General features: G+C 40.7%; 1 protein-coding gene across 4 annotated transcripts in view; it reads right to left on the reverse strand.

The window, feature by feature from the left end:
- Positions 1-12,685, reverse strand: part of PDE7B (phosphodiesterase 7B) — a 333,453-nt gene that overhangs the window by 2,806 nt on the left and 317,962 nt on the right. For all 4 annotated transcript variants that reach the window (XM_066373165.1, XM_066373164.1, XM_066373168.1 and 1 more), the window contains 4 exons: positions 12,290-12,381; positions 8,418-8,562; positions 6,136-6,232; positions 1,228-1,308 (listed from right to left, as the gene is read on the reverse strand). In XM_066373165.1, coding sequence (XP_066229262.1) covers positions 1,228-1,308; positions 6,136-6,232; positions 8,418-8,562; positions 12,290-12,381 — 415 coding nt within the window. The remainder of the gene's footprint in view (positions 1-1,227; positions 1,309-6,135; positions 6,233-8,417; positions 8,563-12,289; positions 12,382-12,685) is intronic.

Genomic DNA, 12,685 nt, shown 5'->3' on the forward strand with positions numbered 1-12,685 from the left:
ATATTTGTAGATTCCATTCCAATCTTTGTAACTAGATTAATTTTGTCTCTATTTCCTTAGGATGACTTTATCACACTTAGCAGGGAGGTGGCTTAGATTTGACCCTCAGTGATCACAAGCATATCATTTTCACATTTTCTTAATTTTGAGCTTCTCTTTTTCGGGTGCTCCCTTCCCTCCCAATGTCAAGGCTCATTAAGCTTTGAGCCTGGGAGGGGTCTGCAGCACTGTGAGTCTGAGGCCTGTGGAAACTTGTCAAAAACGTGAATGGGTGCATGTCAGGGCCACGGCCACAGTTTATAAGTAAAAGAGTTAATTTAAAGTTCAGAGTGGTCTTAATTGGAGAGAATTGCAAGGAAAAGAAAGATTCACTTTATACATAGATGGAATTGGTAGAGTGCTTAAGGAGTGATAGAAATTCTTTTAAAAAAAAAATAATTTAGTTGAATTTTACTGAGTTGACACAGGCTAACGCAACTCTACAGGTTTCAGGCGCCCAACTCTACACCACATCTCTGTAGATTGTATTATGTCTTCATGCCTCTCCTCAGTTCTTCCTGGGTTAAAAATATTTCCCCCACTAAATTTCCAGTTTGATTTGCTTAATTATCTTATATATAACTAATTAAAGTAATAATTATTTTAGATTCATTAACATCACATTTTTATAGTTTAGTGCAATTGACACCTGAGACTAAAGGTATTTTTTTTATTGTGAAGGAGAGTAGAGAAGCATGGGACCCCAGGCCCACCAGGAATAGCATGGCGGGCGTGGGTCTGGGTCTGGGCTCTTGGAATTGAATGTTGGAGATGACGCTTAGTTGTTGTCCAAATAAGAAGGGTCCTAAAGGCTGAGTCTGCTGACTTCCTATCCCACCCTCTAAGTCCTGAAGAGAACATGAGCTAATCCACTCTTCAGCAATGAATCGTTGATTCTTATTACTTTCCTTCTACTCTATTTGGTTTTGATTTAATTCTGAAATACAAAGTTAATAAAGGTTAGTCAAGGGCCTATATCAACACCTTTACTCTACTTTTCATAACTTCTCAATTGGTAATTACCTAGTCGATTAGTCATAATTTGTGTGTTTATTTGGACCCAGCCATTCACAGGGTTGTTGATTAACTCTCCCATTTGGGTCTTTTAGAAGCTGTATGTAGATCCTCTTTTCTTTGTGACTCTTGTGCCTAAAAACATTGTTTAAAATTAAATTGAATTCAACTCACCAATTTGTATACTAGGGATTGAATCTTTCTGTTGATTACAAAGGGGACTGATTTCCAGTTCAAATTTCTGTTCAAGGTCACCTAAGAAGAAAGAAGAAACACATTGGTAATCTAGAACTTATAAAAAAAATGAGCGTTGATAGTTTTAACAACCTAGTTGGAAAAGGTAGTCTCAGAATTCTCTGCCTTGTTATCATTAGGAAGCCGTTAGCTTCAGTTAGCTCTGCCTTGCTCTGGTAGCTACTGTGAACTTTAAAGTATCAGAGTGTCAGTGACCATTTATAAGAGGGTCGTTGTCAATAGCTGAGCTCTCGATCTAAAATAAACTTTTGAACAAGCTCTATAAAAACATGGACACAACTAATGAGCAATTTCCTAACATGAAATGCAAGTTCTGGCTTTAAGTTACAGGTTAAGAAAACAGATTTTATGCTTCTCCCCCTCTTTTCACTCTTCCTGACCCTCATCTTGTTTCACCTGAACATCCAGAAATAATAAGTAGGTAAGGAATGGAGGCGAGGGACCAGGAGGTCTCATTTGAAGAGCATCTTCGTCTGCAGCTGCAAAATTAATCAGAAATAGGGGTCTGATATCTTTTGTTCTGACTCCTTAGAATTTTACCTAATGCAACTGAAGGTTAAAAAAATTAAAAATCCAGAATGATATATATTTTTAATATCTATGCCAACTAAAAAAACAAAGGAGGAATGCATTATGCAAAGCTTTATCAAAATACTTTTTTTTTTATTCTTCCTGAAGATGAAAAATTTGTGGTTAATTGTCGCATTGGGAAACACAATCTGGTTAATTAGTAGACAAGCTGGTCTTCAGAGACATTAGTGGGTTTCCAGTTGTGAATGTATGCCTTTAAACTAGAGGAGATAAAAATATAATATCTATATTGTGCTCACTGTCTGCTGGGCACTGTTCTAAACATTTTACCTATGTAATTAATTCAATCATTTTACCTATGTAATTAATTAATTATTTACAACTAATTAATTTAGTCCTTGTAGCAACCTCATGACAACCCCCGTCTTACAGAGAAGGAAATTGAGATGAATGAAAAGAAAGTATGTTGGCCCAACGTCATACTGTTAGGAGAGAGGGGAGCCTGGATTCTAACCTAGGCAGTCAGACTCCAGAGTGTCTGCACTTATCCACTGAGGTAGAAACTGAGAGATGCCACATTGCCATCATTTTCTCTAGGACTGTAGCCATGCTTCCTATGGTGTCTTGTGCCCCGGTCATTCTCAAGAGTGATATGAGGAAGTCACTCTGGCTTAACCTGAGGAGTTCAGGGAAGCCAGATGATAGTAGCCTAGAGCAGGGCATGGCACTGTTGAATATTCAGATGAATTCCTCTAAAGCCAACTCTATGCCTCACCTTCATGTTTGTGTTCCTAATGGTTTTTTCAATCAATCTTGACACTTTGGATGGATTGTCTTTGACTTTTCCCTTCCCTTCATACTCCATATTGAGGGAACAAATCTTGTTTACTCTCTGGGAATATGTTTCTTCCCCACTTCCTTTTACTCTGCCTAACTCTAATCTGGTTTCTTGATAACTTATTCTTAGTTTTTTGCTTCTTAACTAGTTTTCTTCCTTCAGCATTTCTTCCACTTCAATCACATATGGTGCCCTACATGCACATTGTATGAGAAAGTGCCATGTTCCATTGCCTGGTGTGTACTCCACCGACCTTCTCATTTCTCCCCTTCTGTGGGACAAGCTGGTCAGTGAGGCAGGGTATGGTCCTGCCTCTGTGCCTTTGCCATTTCCACTTCTGTCTATGTAGACCAGGGCTATCCAACTGGATTTTCTGCAATGATGGAAATGTTCTCTGCGCTGCCCAATCTAATAGCCCCTTAACATATGATTTAAAATACCGAGAAACTAAATTTGTAACTTTATGTAATTTTTATTAATTTAAATTTAACTAGTGACATATGTCTTGTGGCTATCTTATCGGAAGGAGCTGTACACTACTTATTCTTCAGTACTCAGCTCAGATTCTGCCTCCCTCAGCACTAGATCTTCTCCTACCTCTACAGTTAGAGGTCTTCCAATTAGGTCATTTGTTCATTTACTTATTCAACATGTATTTATAAAGCACTACATGTTTTAGATACTTGTTAATCAATGCAGAGAATCCAAAGAGGCAAACTGCGCAGTTTTGCTTTCCTCCGGGAACTTTATTGCTTAGTATTTTGAGGTTATGAAACATTAACTATACTTCTTTGTATCATTCATGACATCCCCAATGGGATTTAGTACATAGAGAAAAATCACAGTTTTACTGCAGATGAGACAAACTGGAAGCAGATGTCCAAAAAAACTAGGATCTTGGTTGACTGAGACCATACCAACCTATAGCAGCAACAGGACAGAGATTCTACTTCATTAAAGCATCAAGAGGAGGGGTAGAATCCTAATCCCCATTCGCAGAACTTAACACTGTTTTTCTAATTCTTATCTTGATTTGCTCAGCCTTGATTTGCTCAACATCACAAATCATTAAAGATCCTTGGGCTGGGACTTTTAGCAGTCTTTGGAAGCTCAAATATAAAACTGGAAGCCAGAATAAGATTAATCAAGATGACAAAAGCCATGTTATAGAATTTTAAAAATATTAACTCAATATGGATGACATGTACAGTGTGTCCGTAAAGTCATGGTGCACTTTTGACCGGTCACAGGAAAACAACAAAAGACGATAGAAATGTGAAATCTGCACCAAATAAAAGGAAAACTCTCCCAGTTTCATACCTATTCAGTGCAGTTCAATGAGGGCTCATGCACAGATTTTTTAGGGCTCCTTAGGTAGCTATCCCGTATAGCCTCTACAGACTCATCACTGACTGATGGCCTACCAGAACAGGGTTTCTCCACCAAACTGCCGGGTTCCTTCAACTGCTTATCCCACTGAATAATGTTATTCCTATGTGGTGGCACTTCGTTATAAATACGCCGATATTCACGTTGCACTTTGGTCACGGATTCGAATTTAGTGAGCCACAGAACACTAAATTTCCTCTGTACCGTCCACATCTCGACTGGCATGGCCGTGGGCTGCTCTGCTGTATACACGGTGTTACATCATCATCTGCACATGCACACATGCTGCCACATCATCCTACAGAAACTGGGAGGGTTTTCCTTTTATTTGGTGCAGATTTCACATTTCTATTGTCTTTTGTTGCTTTCCTGTGACTGGTCAAAAGTGTACCATGACTTTACGGACACACTGTAGTTTGGATAACAAGAGATCTTCTCCTCTTAAACAGGCTGAACTTTTTTGCTAGATCATAAAGCAATTAAATAGCAAGGACCCAACATGCCCTCTCTATTCTTCTTTCTCTGCCAGAAGCCATGCCAGAACAAAGGGTATGGAAGCTCACCTTCAGTGATGAGAGTAACAGATGTTCTAGGTTGTTCCAATTTATGATGCTATGCATGCACATATTCTGAGGACAACAACCAGGTTTTTTTGGTAAAGAGATCTTAGGGGTTATTTTTCTTGGCTGATCCCATTTACTTCACTTAGTTAAAAACTTTCATTCATCAAATGTGTGGACCTTACAATCTGCTTAAGTGACATGGTCCCCGAGTTGCTTATAATCCAAATAAGGGTGCAAGACAAGCAAATGAAGGGGTTTAACTGCAACTGATGCCAACAGGAGCACATGACTGAGTCAAAACCAAGAGGGATGGAGTAGAATCTTCTCTCTGTCCCACTGTTTGAGTTACAGAACCCAGCCCTTCTCTCACTGTGCTATTTCAATATTTTCTATATCATACAGTAAAGAAAGTATGTATCTTATCTGATCTGCAACCTCTCTGCTCCAATTTCATTCTCTTTGTCTTTATTTTTCCCTTCAGTGGAGATTTTCTATCATGGGCAACTAGAACTGATCTTTTGATTTGTAACCATTTACACCCAATTGAAGTGAACTTACACAGAGTTGTGGGAGCAACGTGAGCACTTTTCCCCTGAGTGAATGTGATGCTGAGCAGAGTCTTTTGTCTCCACGTGAACCCAATCCACTCTGCTTTGTCTTCTGTCTTTGGGACCATTACAATGCCACTGACACATCTTTCGATGGAGGCTTCTCCAAAAGGCTCACTGTTGCCACTTGACCTCCTCACAGAGCTGGTATGTGGGACACTTCAGGCTTTATTTGTTCTCAGCCTCACAAACCTGATCCCGTCCCTAACATCAGGGCACTGTTGTGCCTGAACCAACTTCCTGAGCACCGAAACCGGGCCTGAAGAAACGAGGCTCTGTTTAAGGCCGACATCCCACCCAGCGTCCAGATCCTGTTCAGAGTCATTGCCTTATTTCTGAACGAGGTTAATCTCTTAAAAACTACACCCTAACTTGGGGCCATTTGACTTTGAGAGAATGAATTCAATTCTTGGTCAGCTGTGCTCTATTTCATCATTAGCTTTATTTAAGAAAATGAAGGAAGAGAACACAAAAGGAGTTAAGTCCTTCTGTCAGAGTGGAAAACATTGACCCGAAATGGCATTTAGCCTTTAGGCTGCTCTCAGCTCATTAAAATGAAGGTCATAGTAAAAATCAAACTATCCCTCACATTTTTATATCTACAGAGGAAAGCCATTAAAATAAATTACACATCTATATCTATATCTATACCTCCCGTTTTCACTCACTTTTATTGCACCTTATTACTACCTTTTTTTGTAATAAGTCAATGTTGTTTATTTTTAAATTAGTTCCAAAAAAGGGATGGATGGTTTGCAAGAGAGGTGAAGAGAAAGGTTAGGACAACAACAGTTGACGAAAGAACAAATGTCATGATAGATTAGCCATTTCCTGTTCGTTAGGATACACGGAGGAAATGAAGGGGCCGTGACAGCACGGCTGTCGGATCACAACTAACCTTGCCGGTAGAACTCTTCACAGACCCTCTCACTCCACTGCTTGCTCATCTCCCAGATTCTGCAAGGATTGCAGATGTCGGCACACTTCAAGGCAATCTGAGAAGTGACAGGGCAGGGAGAGACTGTCAGAGGGTGATCTCATAGCAGCAAATGCTCCCAAGCCCCAGGGGGCTGTCCAACCCACCAGTGCGCCCCACGGTACCAGGCCCATATTCATGCAGGGCCTCCCTGACCTGTTTCTTCAGGAAACGGCACTTCTTCGCTGCCACACAAACCTCTCATTCAGAACTCTCACTTTATAGCAGTGAGAAGGAGAGAAGAGCCACCGTCCAAGGACACGGAGCTTTCTGGAAGAGACTTGGGGCAGGCCGGCCAAAGAAAGCCACGGTCCTGATTCCTTCTGCTGCCCCACCTCTCACGGGCGGGGAGGCCGCAGGGGCCCTGGCCAGGAAGGATTAAGTGAGATCATTTGGGCCTCATTTTCACAGTGGCCAAAATGCCCAACTACATACATCACTTAAATTAAGTGTTTGCATTTATGTGCCCATGCCTGTGGGTGTAAGCAAGCTCAGGTTGGCAGCCAGGGAGCTAGGTCATATCAAGTCTGGGAGTGTTTTGTTTGCAGAACGAAGTCAAGGCCTCTTGGCTTGCCTCACACTAGCTTAAATCTGGGATGCCCACTTTCTCAGTGATGTTGGCCCTGGGAAGGTTCGCTTGAATTCCCAGAGAACTAGATTCTGCCCCTTACCACCAGCTGCAAAGAGATGGCAACTCAGGCGGACTCCTGTGGTGTGCCCTGCCCAGCAGCAGAGTCTGTTTGTTTTGACCCAGTTCCCTATGATCACAGAACTGCCAACAGTCCTGGGGTCTGGGAGAACCTGGGTTGTATCAAGTTGCAAGTTTGGTTGCCTCTATATTTCCTGGTTAATGGGGGCGCCAGTACACATTGGAATAGGTAAGGGGCGTAAGTCTCCTCCAAATTCTGCCCTTTAGGGATTCATGTGCGTAAGCTAGCTTTCCTTTTAAATGCAACCGTTTAGGCCAAATGTTTCAGCCACTCACAACTTGGCCCGAGTCTCTAAAATCAGACACAGCATTGATCTTTGTGGCAGTCGAGGAGGAAACAGGGAGTTTGGGAAGAAAGAAGAAAGGGATACAGGGCTGCAGCAGGGAGGAGAGCATTTCCTGGAAAGGACGGGCCACTTTGGACTTTGGATGGCTAGAGGGCAGCATGGAGCAGAAAAGACTGCAAGCTCAGTCTGCCCTGTGCGGCTCCGTCTTCCTGGGAAAAGCTGGTCTAATTTTTAGATGAGTCCAGGACCCATCCATTCAGTCTTTTGTGCCAAAAGGAAGACAAGAGAAAATGGAAAATAAGAAAAAGGCTCTGGTTTGTAGACGAAGTCAGAGTTCTACTTCTGGGACCCATTCCTCCTCTTGTTCTCATGTCGTAAATGCTTTTTGCCATGAATGACGCAGAAAGAGGTGGGCTTCATATGATCAATTCGTGAGTTAAAACAATTTATTTATTGGTGGCCTAAAAATGTTAAAACTAGGTAAACATGTTTGAGTTTCAGAGGAAAATAATGAGTTTAGGTAGTAAAAGGAAGTAAAGCAAGGTTTGATTAAGTAGGTTTTAGATAAAGGAAGGCTACTTGCTTGCTTCTCAATTTTTAATTTGGACTATAGTTAACATAATATGCTTTTGTGTTATAGCAACAGCCTTTTGAAATTGCACAGGTATCATAGTGGTCAATTTTACATAAAGGCACAAAATGTGGTAGATTCTTTTTAAAATTTATTTTTTTATTATTTTTTATTAATTCATTTTTAGAGAGAGAGTAGAGTAGAGAGAGAGAGAGAGAGAGAGAAGAGGGGGAGGAGCAGGAAGCATCAACTCCCATATGTGCCTTGACCAGAGAAGCCCAGGGTTTTGAACCGGCGATCTCAGCATTCCAGGTTGATGCTTTATCCACTGCGCTACCACAGGTCAGGCACATGTGGTAGGTTCTTATTGAATGCAACTGCCCAGAGGAACAACTTTGTGGTGAAGCAGTTCCCAAACAAGGAAAAAAATGAGATAGTATCAACTACTGGAAACCCAGATTTTGCTTGCTTGGAAACCACTTAAAAATTCCTGTGTCTCACAAGGCTTTTAATAAAGTAGGTCACTGCTCTAACTTAAACCATGGGAGATACTCCCTCTTAAATGTGCTAAAATTATTGATCATGCCCCTAAGTGTATTTACCCAGCAAGGATAATAGCTTTGAGGTTGTTGTTTACCTGAAGCAGAAAGTGCCTGTGCTGTACATCCTCCAGTTTTAAGTCTTTATTTTGGAGGTGAGCTTTCAATCTGGTCAAAAATTCATTCTGCCTGTTGATGTCTGTTGCCAAGATCAAGGAGCCCAGCTGCTGTTCAATATCCTGTCTGCATCCACAAGAATGAAAGAGAACACACACACAAAGCAAATCCTTTTGAGGAGGGTGATTGATTCTGTCATCATCAGGTGGCTTGCAATCTCTTTTCTGCCTTCGATACTATTTATTACATAGAGTCCCAGTCCCTCCCAGCACAAGATTGATTCTCTTGCCCACCATCACTCTTGCTCCTTGGATGGAAGGTATACCCGGAACTGGAGAGAGTCATTGAAACCTTAGATGGACAAAGGTCTGGTAGTTTATACACTCTCATGGTTCCTGTGGGCATAAAAACTGAAATACATGTTTTAAGGAGGACACAAAAAGACTCACAGAATCACAGAAATTTGGGTTGTGCTTTTATAGCATTCAAACCAGCTCAAACAGTAAGATTTGCATGGGGTAAGAAAAGAGCAAACTAACAATCATAATTATGAAGAAAATAGTAGTGACTGATACTGTGGGATGGAAAGATCCATCAATGGAAACAACAAGAACAACAGATAGGCCGGAAAGAAATGCTGGAACTTAAAAAGGATAGTGGTTGATAAAGGCACCATTGCAAAGCATGGACAAGCAATGCCTTAGTCAAAAATGGTATAGAGAAAATGATATATTTGGGGAAAATAAAATAAATTAGAACTCTACCTCACATATAAAAAGTAATCAATGAAAGGAAATATTCATAGCTATTTTTATAATTCACCTTGAAAAATGAAAAATATTCAAGTAGAGTGCATAGAGCATACATATCCAGTTTAATAAATCAATATAAAGTAAACATCTTGTAATCATCTCCCAAGTCAAGAGACTGCCTACCTGTACCCCAGAAGGTCCCCACTGTGTCTCCCATCACATCCCAAGGGAAGTAACCACTCCCTTGGTCTTTGTTTTAATACTTTTCTGGCTACTTTTAATAAATTTACCATCTATACGTGCGTGTCTAAATAATATGGGTTAACTGCTTTTGAACTTTAAGGGACACAGTAAATATTAGTTTGTGACTTGCTTTTTTAGCTTAACATCATTTTTGAAGGTCATCCATGTTGATGTGTGAGCTGTATGTAGTTCATCCATTTTCAGGATTATAGTGTATTCCTTTGTAGTAATACACTACATTCTATTCATTCTTCTTTTGATGGTCACTTGAGTTGTTTCTAATTTTAAACTATTAAGAAAAAATGCCAAAGTAAACACCTTTATATATCTCCAGTTCTACATGTGCGAAAAAGTTTCTCTAAAACAATTGTAGTGGCCCTGGCCGGTTGGCTCAGCGGTAGAGCGTTGGCCTGGCGTGTGGGGGACCCGGGTTTGATTCCCGGCCAGGGCACACAGGAGAAGCGCCCATTTGCTTCTCCACCTCCCCTCCTTCCTCTCTGTCTCTCTCTTCCCCTCCCGCAGCCAAGGCTCCATTGGAGCAAAGATGGCCCGGGCGCTGGGGATGGCTCCTTGGCCCCTGCCCCAGGCGCTAGAGTGGCTCTGGTCGTGGCAGAGCGACGCCCCGGAGGGGCAGAGCATCACCCCCTGGTGGGCAGAGCATCGCCTCTGGTGGGCGTGCTGGGTGGATCCCAGTCAGGCACATGCGGGAGTCTGTCTGACTATCTCTCTCCGTTTCCAGCTTCAGAAAAATACAATAAATAAATAAATAAATAAATAAAACAGTTGTAGTAATAGAATAAGATTCCCAGTGTTTTATATTCTTACTCTTTACATTTTTTAAAATCAATCTGAGGGGGATGTTATGCAACTCATTATGGTTTTAATATAAATTTCCTTGATTGCTAATGAGGTTGGACATATTTTCATGTGTTTATTGGCCACTGGTGTTTCCTCTTTTGTAATATTTCTATTCTAGCTTTTACTTATTATTCTGTTGGGTTGTCTCTCTTTTGTTTACTGATTCTAAGAGTTTTAAATATTTTTTCAATAGTGGTCCTTTGTCACGTATGTGTTGCAAATATCTCCTTCTATAATGTGGCTTGTTCTGCTTTTTTATAATATTTTTTGATAAAAATAAATCTTAATTTTTAGGATAGCTTAATCTATAATTTAAAAAATTTATTGTTAAGCTAATTTTTTCTGACTTTTTCTTAGTTTGTACAGTTAACCCTTTTTAATCTTTACTTTTAAAATCAGAAAAATTATTTTAAAGCTTTGACATGAGGAAAAAAGGAAAAATCATGATGATTATGTTGATAACTTTCATTATAAAGTCCTTTCATATATATTATTACATACCAATTATTCTTTTAGCCAAAGCAGTTTATAAGACTGCATCTCACAAAGACATAAAAAATATAGTACTTTTATTTGGAATCAAATAAAACAAGCATTAAAACAAAGACCAAGGGAGTGGTTACTTCCCTTGGAATGTGATGGGAGACACAACGGGGACCTTCTGGGGTACAAGTAGGCAGTCTCTTGACTTGGGATCCATAGGGATGGAATTCATAGGGATGGAATCCATAGGGATGAGAATCCATAGGGATGGAATCCATAGGGATGCGTAGGACTATCTTAGGAAGTGAATACTACTTGAGCCACAAGCAGAGTTAATATGCTTTTAGGGCCAAGTCCTCCAAGTGTTCCTTTCGTTTCTTCCTGTTCTCATTCTCCTTCCCTCCCTTCTCCTTTCTTTCTTTAGCTGACCCTGCCACTATCCTCTTTTTCTTCTCCTTCTTACTTCTTATTCTGGTTTTTCATTCTTTTTGCATTTCTTTTGATCTTTGCAATTTATTGTTTTCGTAAAAGACACACATTTTTATTCCGTGTATGAAGATTGGTTTTTAGTTCCGGGAAGTAAGAAGTTATCAGAACTGAAGTTCTTCCTGCAAATTCAACATTCCTCTGGGGTGCTAGGAAACAGCACACGAAAATATCAGAGGGCTGGGAATAAACCAGTGAGCCCAGAGCTTAGTGCCTGCTCTATGGAGAGACATAACTGGGCCACTAACCTGAAGCTATGTGCCCTTCAGAAAGATGGGTACAGAGATCTACTTACATCTCTTCTAGCCACCTCGGGTTCTGTGCATTTTAAACAAACAGATCAGCATTTGTTTTGGCTTTGGTAGATGGCACAGCAGTTAATTTGGGGCCATGTAGACAATGAGGCGATGGCCTTGGATTTAGTAGGACTCAGCTTAAATATCTGGACTAACAAACAGCAGACCAGGAAACCAGTATTTCCTATTCTCTTCAAAACACAAGAGACACAGGTAAATTAATGGTGAAAATATTGCTGGGGCCAATTCAGTTACTTAACAAAAGATACTTTAGAAAAAAGTATTTCTGACCTGTATTTTTCCTGAGATTGGCAATTATGAAACAAATTTCATTGAACTGATCTTAAAAACTAGCTCGAGACCTCCTGTGTTCTTTTTTGATAAATATTTATTGTTTGGGCTTAAACAGGAGGACAATGTTGTTAACATAGAAGACAGGAATTTGGCAAAGCAGAGCGTTGATGCTGAGTGTGAAAGCGGAGAGCTGTTTATTCTCCTTTTCCTGATGTTAGGTCATAGACGATCCGAGGCCCTTTCAAAGCTCACAGAGAGATTCTGGTTTCTGGGTTGCGGTAACTGACACCGGGTCTCCTCTGATAGACAATACCGGGTGTAGGCAGGAAGCACGGCAAGCCGGCTCCCTACCATGAACCCAGGGGGTCTTAGGCGTGCCCTAGAGAAAGAGGCTTATCTCTAACGTGTGGCATCAGTAGGTTTCATCTCTACCCTACTTACGTCATTTCCTTTGGCAAGTGGGCAAGAAGCCTTGATTCTCGGAGCATGCCGATTGTAGATCGCCAGTGGTGATTCTCCAGCACAGACATATTCTGGAAAGAAAATTAAAGCTGTCAACGACAGAGAAGCTTGGATACTGAACTTCCATGCTGAACACAGCTTCACTGTGGCCAGAGTTTTCCCTCTGGAATGGCAAAGAGGCAGACCGAAAAAGAAACACAAAATACACCAGGGCATATTCTCAAGGCTATATTGGTGATGGGATATTGACCCTTGCTGACCCTACCTACAGTGGGAGATTGAATGAAGGTATATTCACTCCTGCTTCAGTCTCTGCTTTTGATAGCTAGGTCAGGCAATACTCAATGTAGAAAAAGAAATGGAAGCAGATCCAAA

This window comes from Saccopteryx leptura, chromosome 3 (assembly GCF_036850995.1).
Source record: "Saccopteryx leptura isolate mSacLep1 chromosome 3, mSacLep1_pri_phased_curated, whole genome shotgun sequence".
Classification (NCBI taxonomy): Eukaryota; Metazoa; Chordata; class Mammalia; order Chiroptera; family Emballonuridae; genus Saccopteryx; species Saccopteryx leptura.